Genomic DNA, 21,847 nt, shown 5'->3' on the forward strand with positions numbered 1-21,847 from the left:
ATAGGCCATTATTGCAACTTTGATGTCAAGGACAAGGAGACAAGAGCATAAGGAGTGAAAGCAACTTATCCAGAGTACAACCAAGAATCAATGGGAAAGCTGGGCGCTGCTGGCTCGAACCTGTAATCTTCGCTACTCAGGAGGCTGAGATCTGAAAATAGTGATTCAAAGCCAGCCTGGGCAGGAAAGTCTGTGAGATTCTTCTCTCCAATTAATCACCAGAAAATCAGAAGTGGAGTTGTGGCTCAGTGTAGTAGAGTTCTAGCCTTGAGCAAAATAGCTCAGAAACAATGCCCAGCCCATGAATTCAAGCCCAGGACGGACTTCAAAAGAAAACTTGCAGTGAGTTTTGGAGGTGACAAACTATATTCAATTCCTAGCATTTCACCTCTGGCTCCTGCAACTCATGCTCTTCTCACATCAAACATAGGATCATACCAGCCAGATAATTCTCAAGTCTTTACCCCTTCTAGGAGTTCCAAAGCTCAGAGTTTCCTTTGAGATTCAAGGCATACTTTTTTTTCTAGCTGAGAGATTATAAAATCAAAACAAGTCATCTACTTTGAATGTACAATGACAGGAAAGGCACAGGACATACAATCTTATTCCAAAATGGAAAGAGAAGGAAAGAGGAATAATTGATCCAAAAAAAAGACTGAAACCCATCAGGGCAGACATTAAATCATAAGCTTCCATATTCATTATCCTGTGCATCACATAGCCGGGGATGGGTCCCCAAGCCTCAGGCAGCCCTGTACTCATGGCTCTGAGTCATAGGCTGACTTCTCACACTGACACTGCCTGCAGCTTTCCCAAGGGGATGTTGCACATTGCTGCTAGCTCTGTCTTTCTGGGGTTCCTGTTCAATCTCTTCTCCTGGGACCCCTTGAGGCATTAATCCAGCAGATTCACGATAAAGGCTAAGTCCACTTGGCCTCTCAGGCTCCCCTTTGAACTCTGGATGGAAGTCAGCAGAGCCTCAGAACTCCTCCTTGCGTCTGCGCACTTGTAGAAACACCAAAATATGGATGCCGCAGAAGACTGCCCTGCTTTATAAGTGCTGCTGGGGCCTGTCTGAACCACAGCTGCCAGTGGCCACATGTTACTTTGTCAAGAAAAAAGTAGAGAGTAGATTTGCAAATAAACCTTAGGTAGCAAGCCTTGTTAAAGTGCCCCACACATGGTCTGTGGAACAGTCTACGTTTGTAAGCCACTGGACCACCGCCATACTGTGAAGTGAGTGGCAGTCACTTCTCTTGAATTCCAGTTCTCCAGAATTAGATATATAGACTTGTGGTCTATTCTTTTAAGTGTGTGTGTGTGTGTGTGTGTGTGTGTGTAGCATGTTTCTAATTCTGAGACTTAAAGGGGATTACAACGTAAGGAGGGAAAAAGGAAATGTTGAGAGAGTCAAGGAACAGGACCAATGACAATCATGCCACATTTTCTGGAAATTAATAGAGGCCTTGAAGTTCATTCAGTGCCACATCAGAAGGTGATTGCCCAGGAAAGCTCTAAAAATTGAATCAACACTTTGCAGGATCCAGTCTGCCAGAGAGAAGACAATAAACCACTTAATAATTATGAAGTGCTAGTTAGTACAAAATAATGACAATAAGTAGACTCCTTGGAGAGGAATCTTGTATTACAAGTGAACTCAAGAGATAATATAATCAAACCTTTTCCAGTGTGGCAACAAGGAGAAAATCTCACAATGTGTCCATTCTTGATTCCCAAGGCCTGTGCCTGTCAGGAGTCTTCAAAGCTCAGACTTAATGATACTCAGTGTTTGTAATCAATATACTTTTCAAATGTGCTGCCATCTAAATATAGGCATTCTCTGAATCATTGTCTTATTTCTGAATTTAAAAATATAAACACTCTAGCTGTCTAATAATACAGAGTAAGGACAAATAATTCCGCTCCACAGAGAGGAAATACTCTTTGTGATGAGAGCTTGTAATAATGAGTCATGAAATAAATGCTGCTTTGACCAGAATGTGGCCTGTGACGAAGACAGAAAGAGCAAACTAGATTTCATTGACTTCAATATCATGTGTTTTTTTTTAAATCAGGAAACCATGAAGATAACACAGCCATGTTAACAAAGAACTAGATGACAATGGCTGCTATCCACTTAAAATTCACACCTAACACATACACTCGTGTATCCTCATCCCCTTGAATCCCTTCTCCTCTGAAGTTTCACCTAGAGTTTTTAATATGTATGGACTTAGGCTCTCATTCTTCCTTATTCCATCAAATGACAGACAATATTGCCTGAAGATGAGCTTCAGATGAACAGGCAATCAAAGCTACTATATTTCAATGGCACAGTTGCTCCTGTCACTCCTCATCCAGGAAGCCAGCAGGCACAGAGACTTCTGGGTAGCTGGACTTGGTCAGGAGAAAAAAGAAGATGTACAGTGGGCAGAGAGCCAGAGGAGCTGGGGTCAGGAGCTGACTGGGGCCTCCTTGACAAAGTTATCAGAGACTGAAGTAGACTTGTGGTCAAAAAAATTGTAGATATAAAAAAGTGTGTGTGTGTGTGTGTGTGTGTGTGACACATATTTGTAATTCTGGGAGAGTTAGAGGAGATTACAGATCAGGGGAGGAAAGAGAATATTAGAATATTTGAGGCAGAACAGGGATAAAGAGGAAAAACCAGCAAAGGTCACTCACTGAAAGCTCTTGAATAACAGGGAGAGTGGAGCAGGGGCAACTGGAAAATAGATGACAGGGTGAATCTGATTAAAGCACTGAGTAAACATGTATGATATAACAGGATGACACACCTAAAAATACTTTTAATACATATAAAACAGACCCTCTCTGGAGCATGGGTATTGGTAGGGAGGGGAAGAGATGAAGGCGAGTGTGGGCTATGCAATTTGTGGACGTGTGTGACTATGAAAGAAAAGCATAAAGATTGTTGAGGTTGGTTTGGGAATGGTGCATGACACAGTGGGTGTATTGTGATCAAGGTGCCTTGTTTGTAAATCTGAGTGTGTAAAGCGAACCTCCCTTGTACAACATGAGAAGGGGTAGCAATGATTATTAAGGAATGCATCTTCTATCTGGTGAATATAACGTAACCCTTCTATTAATTATAATAAAAATATATATTAAAAAAGAAACACTCACTGATGAGGAGGAGGGGATTTCAAGTGAAACCACTGAGCAATGGGCATCAGACCCACTAGTGACCCCTGGGCAGAGCTTCTGCAGGGGGTCGCCACAGCTTCCACCCAGGTCTTTCATCAGGAAATCACTTCTTAGCCATTGTTTCACACACAATTCACAAGCAAAACTGAACAGTCTCAAGTATTGTTACCCTGGAGGCTCTGACGAACCTCACTGCAGAATTTTAACCTCGCAATAGGTGGTGTGCAATGTATAGTGGAAGACATGGCTCCACTTGGTTCAAGCCAGGGAGGAGGGCACTGTCATTAGCAGGGGTCACCTGTGTCCCTTGAGATTCATTAGACACTTTCTACATCACTGCCTCTTTATCTGTAACAACCCTAGAGCCTGGCCCCTGTTTTTTGCTTTTTTTTTTTTTGCCTAATAGTTGATATCTGGAGATGTAGTTGACAGAAAGGAATGATCTATTTCAGAATGGTCACAACAGCCTGAGACAAATGAGAACTTTCCAAGTTCCCCCTACGACGTTTAGCATCTATTAATGCCAGGGGGATACTTTTTTGACAGCCCACAGTTCAAAGATTATGAGAAAAACAAAGAGGATGGTGATTTTTTTTTAAAGAGAAATTAAACCATGTTTGTCTAAAGAAGAAGTTGAGTTAAAAAAAAGTTAAAGAAATCCACAGAATTGTGACATTCATTTTTGTATGGTTGGTATAAAGATTATAGTAGAAAGTCAACCGATATTAAAAAGAACTTAAGCCAGCTACGGTAGCTCATGCCTATAATCCTAGCTACTCAGGAGGCTGAGATCTGAGGATCAAGGTTCAAAGCCAGGCTGGGTACAAAAGGACCTGAGACTCTTATCTCCAATTAACTTCTAGAAAATGGGAAGTGGGGATTGGCTTAAGGGTAGGGTGGTAGCCTTGAGCTGAAGAGCTCAGGGACAGCGCCCTGGCCGAGTTCAAGCCCCATCACACACACACACACACACACACACACACACACACACACACACATACACACACACACACACACACACAAGAACTTAATAAACATTGAATAACTGAAAAACAAGTGTGAATTCTGAATAGATAAAGGAAATCAACCAGCTAGTTAATGCTAAAACACGTGGTTATAGAGTCGAAGTACTGGAACATTCCAGAAAAAGAAGATTCATGATGGACAGGAGAAATACCCCTAGCTTCCCAAATAAGGTGACCTTTAAGCCAGCCATAGACATATTCCAATTATCTGCATGGTCCTGAGGAGGCTTTGCAGTCAGATGAGAAGCAGGAGGACAAAAAACAGGCACAGAGCCTCCTTCTCAGCCTCCCTTTTGTGGCTGCAACTCCTCATCCTTCCTCCCACTGGCTGTTTCTCTACCAGCTTCTGCTCTGAGTTCATCTGCTCTGTTCATCTTCTCTCTCCTCTTGAACTATTTCCAGCTAGTTCTCAGGATGTCTTGAAGCTGGCACTGATTTTGCTATTTTTGCACTGATCTTGAATTGACCAGGAATGCGTCTGTCCTTTCGTGGGGAAAAGCAATGCATGGCCTTATAGATAATCCTGGGCTTTTGTAAGCAAAGTAATCAATCTGTTTTAAATGAGGCAGATACATTGACAAATAGCTTCCAAGCAGCTGGGAAGAACATGGAGAGTCCCTCAAAATACCCAGAAAGGTATTCCTACTAGGTCCTCGTTTATATTTTGTTTTTCTTCAGTCAACCAGTTAATTTTGATTATCTTCAAGGAGTTGTCTTTTCTTCAATTATTCCTTTTTTTTTTTTTGGTCCATTAGGGGCTTTAACTCAGCTTCAGCACTGTCCCTAAGATCTTCAGCTCAAGGCCAGCGCTCTGGCACTTGAGCCACAGTGCCACTCCATTTTCTGGTGGTTAACTGGAGATAAGAGTCTCAAAGACCTTCATGCCCGGGGTGATTTTGAACCTTGATCCTCAGCTCTCAACCTCCTGAGTAGCTAGGATTACAGGTGTGAGCCACCTGTGCTCATCTTGATATCACACCCTTTTCAGCATTCTCACCCAGCCCTTTCTTCCCCATCTCTTCCCTCACTCACTTACTTTATAGGCTATATTAGGTTCTTGACTACATTCTCTCTCTCTCTTTTCTTCATTTGTCCACCCCTTTCCCCTTGACCTCATCCCAACCCTTTCAAATACCTACTTCCTGGTGCTTTATTTTGCTGAACTGTGCAATTTTTTCTGTGCCTCAGCCCCAGGAGAATCCAGGCTCCTCAGAGGCAGGTGATGGGGATTTACTACAAAGCCTGACACTCCTCCCTTCCCTGTGTTTTTCCAAAGTTCTGCCAGGGATGGCTTCTTCTAGCTCAGGTTTTCAGAATCATGCCAGTTGGGGATTCTGTCAACATTCATGGAGTCATTTTGTAATCTGTCTCCTGATAGGTCTGGTGTTGCCTTAGCTCAGTGCAATGAATTGATTAGGTTTTGAGAGGGAAACAGACTGTGAATGAGGAACACTTCCCTTCTTCAGACTACCTTTCCTCTCTGCCACAGGCTCTAGACATCGCAGGTAGGACTGTCTCAGTCTCGTCTTCTCTGATCCCTGTTTTCCAGGAAACACTATAAGACACGCAAAGCAGTGTTCGGCATTGGACCAGCCTCTCCAGCACAGAACGCATTTTGTGGTGAGTTGACTAGCTTTGTTCACTGCAGGTTTAGGACACTGCTTCAGCTCTATCACCACTCTCCCAAGTCAGCTGCCCTGTCCTTGATGGAAAAACCAGGTTGCTGCCCTGTTATCTCGAGATAATTCTGGCAGCACACAATGCCTCTTACTCCAAAACAGTGACCGAACCCTTCAGAAGTAAGCAGATACACAGAAGATCCTGAGAGAAAAGACTGCAGGACAGAGTATGAAAGCAGCAAATCCTACATTGAGAAATCCCGTATTTGGGTCAATAAATCTAAGGTTTGATGGTGAGATGATCTAATGTTTGACCTAATGACTTTATGGCAAGAAACTTGACTTTCTTCTGTGTAATATCTTTTAAGTGAACCATGACAAGAACAGAGACCAAAAAAAATAAACCCCAGTAAGGAAAGTTTATATGGATTGGAAAAAAATATTTTTCATTACTAATATCAGAGTGGCTACTTGAGTGGATTATATAACTGGATAATTTCACTTTTATGTCTGAGGTCTTCTTTCCTAGTTAAAGTAGGGGGGGCCCAGGAGTCCCAACAATTGTTAGGCCAATTGTCCCTGAAGTTAACAGATTGCTCACAGGAATGCCATCCACACGTGCCAGCCCTCCACTGAAGAAGGAGCAGGTTCGGGACCTGGCACTGTGCAGCCGAGTGGCATTGCTCCCAGAACTCTCGTCCAATAAAGAGCCATTGTGGGACCTGGACCCTTCAACGTACGGGACAAATGACTCAAATGAAAAGCACAATGCATGTGAGTGCAACCAGAAACTTGAATGGAGTGGTAATCACTTCCTTAGTGCGGATCACATTATTTTTCATGGAACTTCCCTCTGTAATTCAGGCCTGGCCTAGTGCAAATAGTACCAATTTCCATTTCTCGGTTGATAAGTGAGAATGATTGCTGTGATAACCATTAAGCAATATGGGCTACTAGCATTGGTGGAGAAGAGAAAGTGGAAAATTGTCAGGGGAGATGGAAGGGATTGGCATTCACTGAAAAGAGACAAATATGAGGAAAGAGGAGGAAGCATTCATTTTCTATGTACGTGATCACACAAGCAACAGAGTTGTAGCTGAGGAACCAGAGACTGTATATAATGCTGTAAGGAACTAAAGCAAGCCTAAGGATTCCAAACAGTGGTGACTTCTATATGACCATGAAATATGGGCACGATGTGCAGCTGACGCCTCTGAGGACCTACAGGCCTGGAGGCCTGGGGCTGCAGAGTTAGTTCCTCTGGGGCCCATAGAGACTCTGGGAGGAGTAAAGTGTTAGTTCAAAACAAGCCACCATTTCCAGCTAGGCAAACCCCCAGTCTCCTTGTAGAAGCAAAACAGACTAGCAGAACAAAACAGATGCTGCTCCTGGCTAAGGTCCCTCAAATGAATACACAAGAGGGTCTCCAGGATGGGAGGGATAGGCCAATAGAACAAAGGAGGTCCATGGTATCCATTCCCCACATTCCACAGTTCCCAGTTTGGGATAGGGCTATTATTGTTTGGTTGTTCAAGCAAACTATATTTTAACTAATCAGTTTCAACCAGGGACACGAGTCTGTCTCAAGTAACCTTCTCTCATTACTATCTAGAATTTGGAATTGCTTGTAAGTTTTTCCTAGTGACCCTGGGGATTGAACCCAGGGCCCTATGAATGCAAGCTCTGCCACTAATTTAGGCATCTAATCCCCAGGTCACAATTTCAAGCTGGAGTCACTTGGTCTACTTACTTTCTCATATGCAAATATATGAAATATATGTCTACACACATTTACCTTTTAAAAATGAAACAAGTCCCCATATCTGTGAATGGAGGGAAAATATTTCAACAAAAATTAAACATTTGATTCAATATACAAATGTTATTTTGTGTGTGTGTGTGTGCCAAAACTGAGGCTTGAAATCAAGTTCAGAGAGCTTGCTTTCCCTTTGCATTTTTGCTAAAACAAAAACAATTAAAAAAATTCAAGCCACAGCAACACTTTCCACTTTCAAATAGTTAATTAGAAATAAGAATGTCCCAGATTTTTCTGCCCCAGGTGGCTTTGAACTATGATCGTCAGATCTCAAAACTCCATAGAGTAGCTAGGATCAGAAGGGTGAGCCACCAGTATCCAGTACTAAAGTATCAATTTTTCACCCATTGTATTTGATCAACATGACTCTGTCTCTCTTAAGTAATCTATAAGGATGATAAGTTATAGTCAATGTTTGTCATTTCTTTCAGTAGATGACATTATATTTTGGGTGGTGGGCATATTTTATCTGCATAAAAAATAAACACATGTAAATATTCTTTTCCAGTAACCCAGCAGTAAGCTCTTGTGTCAACTCACCAGAATTAAGCAAAATGATAGATTTGAGGCACACAAACTCCTCTCCCTGCAGATTCATCATACGGAACCGAGTCGACGTGGCCAGCAACATGTCAAAGATCTCCACCATGCCCTCTACACATTTACCCTGATTCCTACGAAAACAAAGTGTACAAGGCATTAAAGCACAGAAAAAGCTCCCAGAGGATACAAGGTTCACATTCATAAAAGTCTACCAGCTCCAATCCTGTTCATGGAAATCTATAGCCCTTTCTCCTCACAGATGATGAACATTCATTTGAGTAGGAGAAGGTCTTCCATCAATAAAACATCCATAAAGCCCATAAAGGTCTTCTATAAAGAAAAGATTCCCATTTTATCTCCTTAAAAGAAAGATGTCTTACACAACTGCCAAAACTACTGTGTTAAACATGGTATTTTTCAATAGATAAAAATGATTGTGGTTCAGATAACAATTTTATCTAATAAAATGTTTTTATAGATTTGCTGCCATAGTTTAGACATTATAGTTGTTCACAGAAAAAATAAAGTGTTTCTTCCCTACAACTACACATAGGCTTCACTTAAGTGCCCACAGGTGTGCTTTGCAAAACATTTGAAACTCAGGAAAAGCTTTAATAAGTGTGGAGTGCCATTGGACTAGGACCGCTGTTGTTACAAGAGGGCAGTGGGTATTGGGTTTGCCTACAGGTGGCGTTCAAGCTGACACTAAGTCTTCATATCTACCCAAATTAGAACTGTGTGGATATGAAAGCATTTACCATGGAATTCTCAAGAGTTTATTGTGCATTTTTATGCAAAATGCTGAGTAGAATGTGGCAAGACACAGAGATGGCATGTAAGTACTAGCTACAGATATACTGGTAGTAGAGAAAGAGACATCCATAAAGGGAGAGGTTGGCTATTTGTCCTGAAACAGAGAAGACAAAAGGCCATGTGCATTTTGCTTTGACTGTGGAAATCTGGATGCACAGAAGCAGAGAGGAAACTGTCAAAGCTGTATTACTCAATGAATGAATGTGCCATGGTCAGACTAAAGGTATGTTAGCTCTAAGGGAGGATATTGTATTGAAAGGAGTTTTGTTTGTCATGTAGTCTAATTTTTTTAAGTGAGAAAAAAAATCTCCCTAGTGAAAAAAACAAGCAGGGATAGATGGAAATGTTTGGAGCATGAAGTTTTAAAAATAACAACTCATAGCCAAAATAGAGAAATGTTCCTTTCCCAGTGGAGAGTCTCTATTTACTTAACAGACTGCACACGGGCAGGGGGCGATGGCTCAGTGTGGGAGAGAGCCTGCTCACCTGCTGTGAGCAAAAGTTCAGTCAGAAACTGAGAAAGTTAGGCTTTGCAACCTTCTTTCCCTCCTCCTCCTCCTCCTCTGGTTCTTCCTCCTTTTTCTTCCTCCTCCTCCTCCACCACCTCCTCCTCCTCCTCCTCCTCCTCCTCCTCCTCCTCCTCCTCCTCCTCCTCCCCCTTCTCCCTTCTCCCTTCTCCTTCCCATGAGGAGTTCCTTCCTAACTCTTCCAGAGAGTTTTGTTCTCAGCTCCTTTTGACTGGTGAGCCATCCATCCTACCAGGAATTGTTGTTTGTCAGTGAGGGATGTTTGTCCCATACTACCCACTAGAAGAGAGAGACTATGTTCTCAGAGACAGTGTGTATCTCCAGTTCTCGATTTAGATTTCATTCGTGGTGTGTGTGTGTGTGTGTGTGTGTGTGTGTGTGTGTGTGTGTGTGTGTCCTTTAGAGAATAAAAGAGAAGATGTAAAATAACCACCGATCATAGAGACAGCATGGGGGGACCCTGGAGCTGGCCTTGGTGGGTGGAACATATATGTTTCATATGTTTGAATTATGATATGAATTATGATCAAGATTTAACCTTCTATCCTACACTGTAAGAGGCTAAGAGTTTACACTACCTCCATAAGAATAAACTCACTGCCTTTTCCAATGGGAACAACTTTGTTGATCCATTATTTGTATAACACATAAAAATAATATGCTTGTATGATTCCAATGATATTTTCAGTAAATCCTAGCATGGTGACTGAAGGCAAATGACTGGCTGATGATGTGGTACCCAGGGATTGTTCCTCAATATCATTACAATTTGACAAAGGTGGCAATGTGAGCTATGTAACAGGGGGATGTGTCAGCTTACAATTTGCCACCAATTTCTGTGGACTTTGAGGCACTTGTCACCAGCCCAATGCAAAGGACTCTCCCATGTTTGACAGAGGTCATTACGCAACGTGGTCAGTCCTCTGTGTCTCAAGTCTTGCTCCAGTGTTCTATCTTAACCCCAAGAAGGAAATCACACTAAGCACTACACTTATTTTTTTAAGGGACTGGATACAACCACCCACAGTATTAAAAATCAGGTGAATATTAAGAGTCGAGAAGAGACATTAGTCTCCTCTCCTGACAAGTTTAGTCTGAAACCCCGAGATGCTCCTGAGACTGAGAAACACGTGGGATGTAGAAAGCGAGATGTATTTTTACAGGAAGCACAGCATCACTCATAGATCAGAAGAAGTAGTTTACCAGGCAGAGCAACCCATGACTCCCGCTGTGAGACGTGACAGCCTGCAATGACGAACTCCGTCAGCAATTATCACCGTCTGCTTCTCAGATCACCTTGAAATCCCCTTGTGGGGAGCCTCATTCTGCCACTAACCTTCTTCTACCTGCACATAAGTGCAACAGGCCTTGAGAGAACATTTGCTCATGGAGGTTCTAGAACTTTCTACTCCATAAAAATGGAAGTCCAAGGGTAACCATTCCCTCCTCATGACAAATAAACATCTCTAATGATCAGTCTGTGCCGTGCGTCCTCACAAACCCATCTTCCAAAATAGAAAGCTGCCCATTAGCCTCTCTTTGTATAAAAAGGAAATTGATAAACGGAAAGTGAGAAGACATTTAATTTAGTTGTCCTGAAAAAAATGGAACAGTATGGTAAGAAAACAGAGTTATAAATTAAGATGTTGTTTCAAAATCAACAGTGGCGAGAATGGTTGTATTTTAAAAACTTCAGTATTTTTTTAGGGCATAAACATCTCTCAGCACATGCTCTGAGAAACTGTGATGGCATAAATATTTATATGATAAAGGACCTGAGTTGTATATAAACTTGTGAAAGAGAAGAAAAGTGCTAAAAATGGGAAATTGGAAACAATATGTCTTGCAAGATGTGAATGTTTAAATGAAAGTGGTTTAGACTTGGGAGTCCAGATGCCTGGGTTCAAATCTTGGTGCTTCGTTTATTGTGTGGTCTTGCATTAATCATTCTACCTGTTCCTGAATGTATAGCTAGACAGCCTAGCCCAAAGCAGGTTATAAATTGATTAAGATATGATTAAATCATTGTGACCAAGAAAGACATTAGAACAGGAAGTGGCTTACTGCCATACGAAATGTTTACTTCCTTAAAGAAAGGTTTCAGGGAAGCAGTCTACAGCAATCTAAAGGGCCTTGGGAAATGATTGCAAAATGTCTGGTCTGAAATAAGTTGATAAGCAGACCACATACCTGAAGGAGTAGTCAGGAAGTCACAGGCGTGGGGTACCATGGGTACAGTGGCTGCCGTCAGTAAGGAATTATGTGAAAGAGGCAAATACAGGCAAGCACTGAGTTATTCTCAAGCAGGAATCAGAGAAAGCAGGGAGGGGGAATCAAAGATCAATAACTGTTTTACAAGCTCACATCTAGCCAAGAAATATTGAGATGAACGTGCAAAGGGTCTTCAGTGTGAAAGTCCCCATAGGATTTCTCTTCACATCCAGAGTCCCTCATCTGTGGCCTTAGCTGCCATTGGTTGTGCACTCTGTGGTTAGGACTGTTTTAGATGCACCTCTTTTGAATGTGAATTTTATTTTCTTTGCTATTATTCCCTATACAGCATAGTACAACAACTAGGATACACTGCTTATATTGTACTAGGAATTTTGAATAATACAGACATGATTTTGAGCACATAGAAGGACATTATCAAACTCCACAGCACTCAAGGAACTTGAGCCTCTGTGGCTTTTGATTCTCTCAGGAGTCCTGAAAACAACCCTTTGAGATCTAGCAGAATGGTTGTAACTGGGTCCCAGGCAAAGTAACAACAGATTGTATTTTGGCCTCATCCAAACTTATTGCTTCAAATAGCCTCCAGGGAGTCATTAACAAATCATGGGGGAAGGCCAAAAGGATGTGGGGGAAAGGGAATTTTTATACACTACTGGTAGGAGTATAAACTGGTACAATATATGGAAAATGGCATGTAGAAACTTCAAAAAAATTGAAAATAGAATTGAGGTGTGATCCATCAAACTCACCACTGTGTGTGAAACTGAAAAGAAATGCATAACCCAGTTGAACTGATGTTTTTACTCTATTGTTTCCTGAAGTATTATTCACAATAACTAAGATATAGAAAGAGACAAATACCATATGATCACACCTGTAGGTGGAATTTAAGTAAGCCTAACTGATAGAGGCCCAGAGTAGGCTGGCAGCCAGCAGAGGCTGCAGACAAAGGGGTTGGTATCTAGGGAACGTTGGTCAAGACACTGTTAGACAAGAAGAGTGAGTTTAAGTGATGCATTGCACAACATGGTAAATGTAACTCATAGCAAAGCAGAGTAAATATGAAAATTGCCTAGAGAGGATAAGAATGCAACAAAAATTCTTATGTTAATTAGCTTTATTTATCCATTCCATAATGTATGCCTATTTAAAAGCAACATGTGGTACACTGCAATTATATACAATTTTATCTGTCAAAAATAAACAATGCAAACAGTACAAGAGCAATGACTCAATATTTGGGAACCCAAGGTTATGGACATGATGTTGGAGATATAAACATAACTACTTAGACATAAAAATATATGACAGGCTATATACTCTATAGACATAATGTTTTATTATATAGATTAATATGTATCTATGACATACAAACCCTCAGCTTAATTTTAATTATGTTCTAAAATCTACGTGTCAGTGATTATACATAGAGATTCCCTTCTTGAATACTTGTTTATTAAGCATGACATTTGAAATATGATGTGAAAAGCAATGTTACTAAATTCTTTAATAAAAAATAAACAATAAAATAGACTGAAGAACGTCATTCTACTGAGTTATGTCTAGGAAAAGAGTCTGAGTCCTTTTAGATCACATGTACAAAAATATTAAGTCCCAAAGAATTTTCTAGTGTCTTAGAGTAGATTACCACTTCAAGACTGCCCATCAGAAATATATAGCACCTAAATCTCCCCTTCTACTATTTTTCTGAATGCAACTTTTTACTGCAGCAATTTTGCTAGAAGACCATAGGAGTTATATCTTAAGCTTGATGGAAAACCCTGCACACCATTGAAAAACCTGTGAGCTGGATGCTATGGTGGCAGTGACTTTGGGACAATGAAGAATGTGCATATTTGGGTAGCCAATGGCAAAGATTGTTGTGTTCACCAAAGCACTTTTCCTTGTCATTCTACATTTCCTCCTAAACAACATTCCCCAGATTCCCTTGCAGAAAAGAGTGGTCATGTGACTGGGCTCGTGCCAATGGAAAGCAAGCAGAAAATTAAGAAAGGAATCTGAATTCCTCAGTACTTTCTCTACCTCCTGGAATACTAAGTCCGAAATACTCAAGGACTTGTAGAAGACAGAATTAGAGTCTAGAAGGCTTGTGGGTCCCTCCACAAGAAGGTTGTCTACAAAGGAGGACATCAACATTAGACAAGACCAGAATGAACGCTGAAAGGTTATTGCATTGAGCTGCTGAAGTTGGGTGAATGTTAGATTCTTTGTTATGTGAATGTATTCCCTCCACAGAAACACTTAGGATGTGAAGACGTATTTCTCTCCATATACATGGTTACTGAATGACCAACAGCACCAAAGCAATGTGTTTGGAGCCCTTCCAATTGGCCTGATAAGGAAAGGCATAAATGAGCATTTTGCATTTTGTATGAATCTTAGGAGGGCTGAATGAGTGAGAAGGAAGGGAGTTCCAGGAAGACTAAGCCATAGTAATTAACTAAAAAGTCAATAGATGAGAGAACAGCAGATGAGTAATTACAGGTGACTATGTGAGAAATGCTTTGCAGATGTGCTTAGCTATCTTTGAGACAGTGAACTCTGGATGTCTTACTTATTAGTGACTGGCTTGGTTTTTGTTGTTGTTGTTATTGTTGGTAGCGCAGCTTGAACTCTGGGCCTGGGTACTGCTCCTGAACATTTCAGTTCAAGGCTAGCATTCTACTACTGGAGCCACAGCACCACTTCTAGCTTTGTCTGTGTATATGGTACCAAGAAATTAGACCTAGAGCTTTGTGCATGCTAGGCAAGTTCCTGGCCCCCATTAACTGGCATTTGAACTTTATTTCTGCATTGGCTCCATGATTCAGTCTTAAAACAGAGTTAGTTTTATTTTACTATTGGGTATATGTGTAGAAGTTTCATGTGAACATTTTGGGTAAGCCGATTACTGATATTCAGACTATCATCTATAGAACAACTAATAATGTCAAAGGCATACTTCAGTTATCCTTGCAACTACAATTGCTACCACTTGTTTGACTAGTGAAATACATACACAAACGGCAAATTACATAAACACTTGATATATAATACAAATAAGTAGACTTGGCAGTAAGAATAGCAATGAATACAAGTGTCAATATAACAACAACCAAAAAAAAAGAGATGGGAGAAGAGGAGTGCTATTTGAGGCCTGGTGAAAAATCAAAAGGTAGAGATTGGTACTTATAAGGAAAAAAGCTTCCAAGGAGGTATCCAGCAGGACAGTAGTGTTCGGTAAGAGATTTACCAGATGATGCTGCTGGAGTGACACATAAGAAAGACCATTAAAGTGTATGGGTAGGTAACATTATCAATACCATAAGGGTTCTGATCTAATTATTTTTTGTAATGTGCAGAGAAGAATGTGGGAGAGGGAAGTAGGGTCTGGAAGAGTTTTCAGGTAGGGTAAGGAGGCAAAGCCAACAGGGCTAGGGAGAATAAGGTAGAGAAGAAAATGGTGGTGGGGGAAGATAGAGGATAAGAAGAAGAGGGCATGAAGAAGATATTTGGGGAATCCCTTGTGAAGGAAGATTAGGCTTGGGTGAATGACTTGTCCTGGTCAGATGAAGGATTCGAAAACTCCTCTGAGATTATATGCTGAGAGGAATGGGAAGAAGCTTTGTTTAAAGCCAAAAACCTAGCAGAGAGAGGGAAGCTCAGAAGTTTGTCGCTAGTCAATAGAAGACAACTTTCTTTACAAAGTGCTGAGTTGAGCCGGGTGCTCATGTCTCACGCCAGTACTCCTAGCTATTCAGAAGGCTGAAATTGAAGGATTGTGGTTTAAAGCCAGTCCAGGCAGGAAAATCTGGGAGACTCAGAAAAAGCTGGAAGTGATGTTATGGCTCAAGTGGTAAAGCGCCAGCCTTGAATACAAAGAGCTCAGGGACAGCAAACCAGCCCCTGAGTTCAAGCCCCACAACCAGCACAAAAAGAAAATGCCAAGTTTAAAGTTTCATAGGATTATCTATGGTCAAAGATGACAATCAAACCTGAAACTGTAGGACCAAAACTTGGAAAAGAAAGGATAGGGTTAATTATATCAGTTTGGACCAGATTTTTCCCACTGCCAATAACAGGCATCTTTCCAAACCAGCACATGAAAATATACTTTGTGTTTTTTTGAATGGATATTCAATGTTTTGCTGTACTTATATTTAAGTGTTCCCCTACTAGGATAAGTTTGTATGATTTCTGTCTGCAACAAACAATGTAACATAATTTATATAATTTCTATCCTTACAAAAGTGAAAGAACCATAGGCATTAGCCACTGGTTCTTGACCAGTAAACCATTGCCAGTGAAAGAATAGGAGTGAGTAAGTGTCAAAAATTAAGTAGACTCAGCAGGAATAAGGAAGAGAGAAGTAGAGGCTTGGCTTAGATGATAAGCTTAGAGTCTAGCCTCTTCTCTAAGACAGTGCTCATCAGAGGACTCTTTGGTTAAGATGTACTAAATGGAAAATAAAGCGAGTAACTAAAATGTAGTCTTAAGAATATCAAGACCAAGGTCCCTAGTATGAAAACAAACCCCCAGATTCAATGGCTGGCTCAGAATTGACAAAGGCCAGACTGCTTGGATAAATGATCAGAGCTGGTTTATTTTTAATTATTCAAAGACTGTTGGCTTTGAGACCTTTGCCTCTGAAGGTGAGTCCAAAGACAATAATTCAAGAGGTACAGAATAGGTTTGGTAATCTCATTAAGAGTACGTGTCTCTCTCAAGTCCAGTTTTCTCTGTGCCGTCTGTCAACCTAATGTCCTTGGGTCAAATCCTATGCTTATAACTTAGTACCCTTTAGTAAGGACTCTGCAAGCTATATGTCAAGGTGAATGAGCTAAAGATACAGCAATAACTAGCAAGAATGCCATTTCTCTTAGAGAAAGTAGTGCTTAGGTAGGAATGAAAGGCAAATGGAATTTTAAAAAACCACAAATAGGGAAATTTTTGTAAAGAAATAGCCAGATGATCATCTCATACTTATTAGAAGAAAATTGATATAACCACGGGGCATGATTCATTTAGTCAGATTGGATTTCAAGTGGGAATGACTTGGTCTGTTACCTTGAGAAGAGTTGCTATGAGACAGAGACCCAGAGCTCTCTTCCCTGAGAGTCTGAGGAACAAATGCACAGAGCATATTTTAGAAATGCAAAGTTCTCAGAAAGCATGTTTACATCTAAGAGCTCCTGGTGACGGAACCAAAGAGAAGCATGGCTTCAGCTCTCTGATTCCCTTAGTTTAACTCCACATTTACCTGTTTGTGCTGCATTTTATTATGTGCAATGTCACAGAATCTATAATCAAGAAATGCTGACCATCATAGATGCCCACTGAACAGATTTCATCTCCTGGGAAATGAGAGAAATAAAGCAACACAATAAAGAGGTCCATGGTTGGCCAAAGAAAGAAAAGAATAAGCGTAGCTGTCAGAAAATATCATTGGATCTGTTCAGGGAGATCTCATTTTCTGAGACCATCCTACTGAGGCACAAACTCACTGATTCCTATTGCACACGATCCAATTTATCTCCAGATCATCCCAGAGCCAGGGTGCTGTTACTCCTGTCTCCAAGCTTGTTTCTAGTACAAGACAAAAGAATCCTTCCTTCCTTCCTTCCTTCCTTCCTTCCTTCCTTCCTTCCTTCCTTCCTTCCTTCCTTCCTTCTTCATCACTCTTTACCCCCATTTTTAAGGGTGGACATCAGCTTTCTCAGCATCACTGTGAGCTTGTGCTAAAACCAGATCACATAACCCATAAATTCTCACCCATGAAGATTCTCTACGAATCTATGCTGGTGCAAATGGTTGTCATGAAAATGACAAAGGGAAATGTTGGACTGACCTATCTGACAGATGCATGTGGATTTGAGCTGGTAACACTTACTCAGAAAATGGCCCATTATCTTTATGAAGTTACCTGTCACATAGAAGTTAAGGCTCTTTGCCAGTCACTTTTCTTACATCAGGGTGTTGATAGTCAACAAGAGTTCTTAAGCCAAGAGATATTTTCTAATAAATAGAATGAGCCTCAACATGTACTCTTTTCTTATACTTTTGGGTCCTAAAGTGGCAACATGGTTGTTTGTTTTTTTTAAAAAAGGATGCGGGAGTTGGTTGTTACAGATGCTTCTCTCAGCACATGTAAAACATACTTCTGGGTCTGAATGGTTTGTCAAAGGGAGATGAGCTTCAGCAGCTCTGCACATAATGACCCACTTGAGTCTGCTTGTTCAGTGGATATCACTTAAGAGCTAAAGTAAATCCCTGGGGAAAAGTTCTCTAATGGCTGTGACCACTCCAATATCTAGTGAAAAAGAGGCCTGAGCAGTCTCTGAATACAACCGCATCAAGTATGTTCCATGTGGAATAATGCTACAGATATTCACTTTTTGGGGGGATATTTCAGAAATCCATGGGGTAATTAGGTAGTTTGTGTCCATTGTACTAGCCAACTCTGTTAATTAGAAAGAAGAAAAATGAATCATTTTCAGTATTTATTGGGTTAGAATCTCAGCCATTGAAGTTTCTGGACATCTACTTCTGACCCATACATCCAGTCTTGCCCCCCTGCAATGCCTAGGTTCATAAGGAACACATATGCATGCAGAGACAAAATAGAATCAAACTACTCATTATACCAAATGCTAAAGAAGAAAAGGATGAGGACTCATAAGAGAGCCCAGCAGGAGGAACCTTGATAAGAGGGAGCCTTATCAGGAGAAGACCTTTATTTGCAAACTGAGGAGCCAGGAACTAGCCTGAAAAAAAAATAGTTTGGAAGAATGTGCCAAGAAGAGACAGATGTGGATTTTGGAAACAGAAGCATGGTTGAGGAGTTGGAGAGTCTGACAGAACTGACCTTAGGCCCAGTGGTGCCAGGAGGCTGGCAAGGCAATGGACTACCTACAGAAACAGGAAGAAGGTTGAATCCCTGGGTTCAACAGAGGCCCTGGCAGTTTTAAGAGTACAGTCACCAATATCTGAGTTTTGGTTGTTTCTATTTTTATTACTATTTATTTATTAGTTCCAGAATTTGCCCACAAGGAATTTACAGGAGAATTATCTCTTCAAATCTTTATAGTAGGAAAAAAATAAAACTTTCCTTCTTCTTCTATTTTGGTGGTACTGGTATTTGAATCCAGAGCTTTATACTTGATAAGCAGGCAGAAGTTCTACAATTTAAGCACACCTCAAGTACCTATTTTTTGCTTTACTTATTTTTAGACAAGGTCTCATGTATTTTTCCTGGGCTGTATTTAAACCTTGATATTCTTACATGAACCTATCACATATGAATGACCTGTTCAATTTATTTGTAGAGATGGATTCTCACTAATATTTTTCTCTTTGTGGCCTGGAACCCCAATCCTTTTGATCTCTACCTCTTGAGTAGAAATTGGAAATCCAGGCACAAATCATCCCAGCCAACCCTAGAAATCCACAATTCTTCCTCTTTTAAAAAAATGATGGCAGGTTAATTCAAACAATACCAGTACACACCTAAAGAGGATGATCGCAATAAAAATTCACATTTTGTAATCTGGTCATTCCATTGGCCAAACTTCTTGTGCACATAGAAGACCAAAATGAAATTGTGCTATGAGGTATTGGAGACTGATCAATTATGTACATTGAAAATGTGTGAATTGCGAGCCAGGAGTTTGGCCTAGTGGTAAAGTGCTTGCCTAGCATGTACGAAGACCTGGGTTCAATTCTTTGGTACCATATACATAGTAAAAAGCCAGAAATGGTTCGGTGGATCAAGTGGTAGAGCTCTAGCCTTGAGAAATCTCAAGGACAGTGCTCAAGCCCTGAGCTCAAGCCCAGGACTGGAACAAAAATGTGTGAATTAATCAATGCCTTTCCTTCACTCTTTCTTTCATATAAGACCTTATGTGCCTGTAGATGCATGATGTACTAGCGATCGCAGGACTGCTGGAATCCCTGTGATCAGCAGGCTAGAGATTCTGGTCACTGGTCCAGTAGGCATGAGCCAAGCTTTTACCAGATTAGAAAGGCTGTGTTCTCATTAGTGGCTTAATTTCTGTGGAGCTTACAGTGAGCGGTAGAGACAGATACCAGACACATAATTATGCAATGAAGATAATTTCTGGTGTCTCATGTATGTAAGTTCTAGCTACTCCAGAGGCTGAGATCCGAGGACCACAGTTCAAACCCAGCCCAGACAGAAAAGTTCCATGAGACTTTTCTTTCCAATTAACCAACAAAAAGCTAGAAGTAGAGCTGTGGTTCTGTGGTATAATGTCAGCATTGAGCAAAAAGGGCTTATAAGTGTGAGGTCCTGAGTTCAAGCCCTACTATGAAAAGAAAAAGAGGAGGAGGAGAAGGAGGAGGAACAGGAAGAGGAGGAGGAGGAAGAGGGAGAGAAACAGAAGCAGCTGTTGCTTATGGTTCAAAACAGAGCAGGGAGAAGCAGGCAGGTTGGCACAGGGATGGTCTCAGCTAGCTTGTCCTTGAGGAGATGATGTTAAAACCGAGGCTTGAATGACCATATAATGTGATAGTATCCAGAATCTATTTGCTTGGAGATAATTTTTACATTTTTAAGTCAGGATTAAGTACATAGGAATTCTTTCAACTGCTGATCTATGACAAGGATTCTTCTCACTTTGAAATCCAATAAGGAAAACCAGCAAATTAAAGTATCCCACCAAATAGTGCAAGAAACATGAAAAGAAAGAATAGACTCAGAAGTGGTCTGCACATTGTTCCCTGATCCATGCCTGCTTTTACATGCTGGAGCTAAAATGGAAACCATCGGGAGAGCCAATGGTACTTAATAGACATGGAAGCAAAACTTAAGCAAAATTGTCCAGTCTTTACTGATAGCAAGCTAGTTCACCAGCCCTTCAGAGACTTCAAAACCAGATGAACACTTTTTTTTGCCAGTCCTGGGGCTTGAACTCAGGGTCTGAGCAAGACTAGAGCTCTACCACTAGAGCCAGAGCACCACTTTCAGCTTTTTTTCTATGTATGTGCTACTGAGGAATCGAACCTGGGTCTTTGTGCATGCTAGGCAAGCACTCTACCACTAGGCCAAACTCCCGGCCCCCAGATGAACACTTTTTGCTCCAAGCAAAAGATATTTTACCTTTGGACTCCTGCCTACTGACACTTGCAAGATAGACATTGACAATGTCTAGATGTTTCCTGTGGAGAAATGTGTCTTTCTCATCCTGCTTACTATAACAAAGCAAGGTTGAGGTTTTCTCTTTTTCTTTCTCCATCCATCTCTCCTTCTTTTCCTCCCTCCATCTCTCTTTCTCTTCTTCTCCCTCTGCTTTCCTTCTCCCTCTGCCTCCATCCCTGCTTTGTAAAATACTTTCAAAGCTTCAGACCACATTGGGTATACAAATTGCATCCTTAGTCTCCTAAAACAACTCTCCTGAGCCAATGCCATTACTCTAATTTTCAGAAGCTCTTTACAAAGCAAAAGCAAAATATTATTTTAAAATCTCATCAGTGATTGGCACTATAGTATATTATCTTGGAAATAACTGGTAAACAAACTTAAGTCCATTTCTGGGCTTTTATCAAAACATAATTATCTTTTCTTCCCCAGCCTGGAGTATTTCCAAGGACGGCTGGTTCCTCTTTGGTCCTCCAGACCTCAACCACAGTTGAAATGGAATCAGAACCAGGGAAAATGGAGTGAGATCTCCAGTTTGCAGAAAGCTAATGAAGTCCTGGAAGTAGTTTGCTTTGTTCCCATCCACATTTTATTGTAATACTTTGGAGTCTTATTGTGTTGTAATTACATGCTATAGAAAACTCCACAAACATCTATGTCAAGGATTGGGCCCATGACTCTTGGGTAAAACATTTCAACTCCATTTTATCCTGAGCATACAATCTCTAAATGCATTTGTAAGAGCTCTCCACAAGCATTTCCATTTCACATTTCAGAAAACTTAAACGTGATTGATGTAGGTTCCTCACTTGGTTGAGGATGGATGTAAAGGGATGGCCTTAGGACTGATGGAGGTTCTTATCCTCTTCTTCCTTTATGTTAGCATAATAGCTAATTTACAAAAGAATACTAATAATATATATTTGAGAAAGCATAGTAACAATAAA

The 21,847-nt window shown here is 40.8% G+C and overlaps 1 protein-coding gene across 2 annotated transcripts in view; it reads right to left on the reverse strand.

Moving 5' to 3' along the window:
- The window catches only part of Esr1 (estrogen receptor 1), a 222,633-nt gene that overhangs the window by 21,331 nt on the left and 179,455 nt on the right, over nt 1-21,847 (reverse strand). For both annotated transcript variants that reach the window (XM_090337946.1, XM_090337947.1), the window contains exon 6: nt 8,166-8,299. In XM_090337946.1, the coding sequence (XP_090194072.1) occupies nt 8,166-8,299 (134 nt within the window). The remainder of the gene's footprint in view (nt 1-8,165; nt 8,300-21,847) is intronic.

The sequence above is a fragment of the Megascapheus bottae genome, chromosome 8 (assembly GCF_031878675.1).
Source record: "Megascapheus bottae isolate mThoBot1 chromosome 8, mThoBot2.hap1, whole genome shotgun sequence".
In the NCBI taxonomy this organism is placed as follows: Eukaryota; Metazoa; Chordata; class Mammalia; order Rodentia; family Geomyidae; genus Megascapheus; species Megascapheus bottae.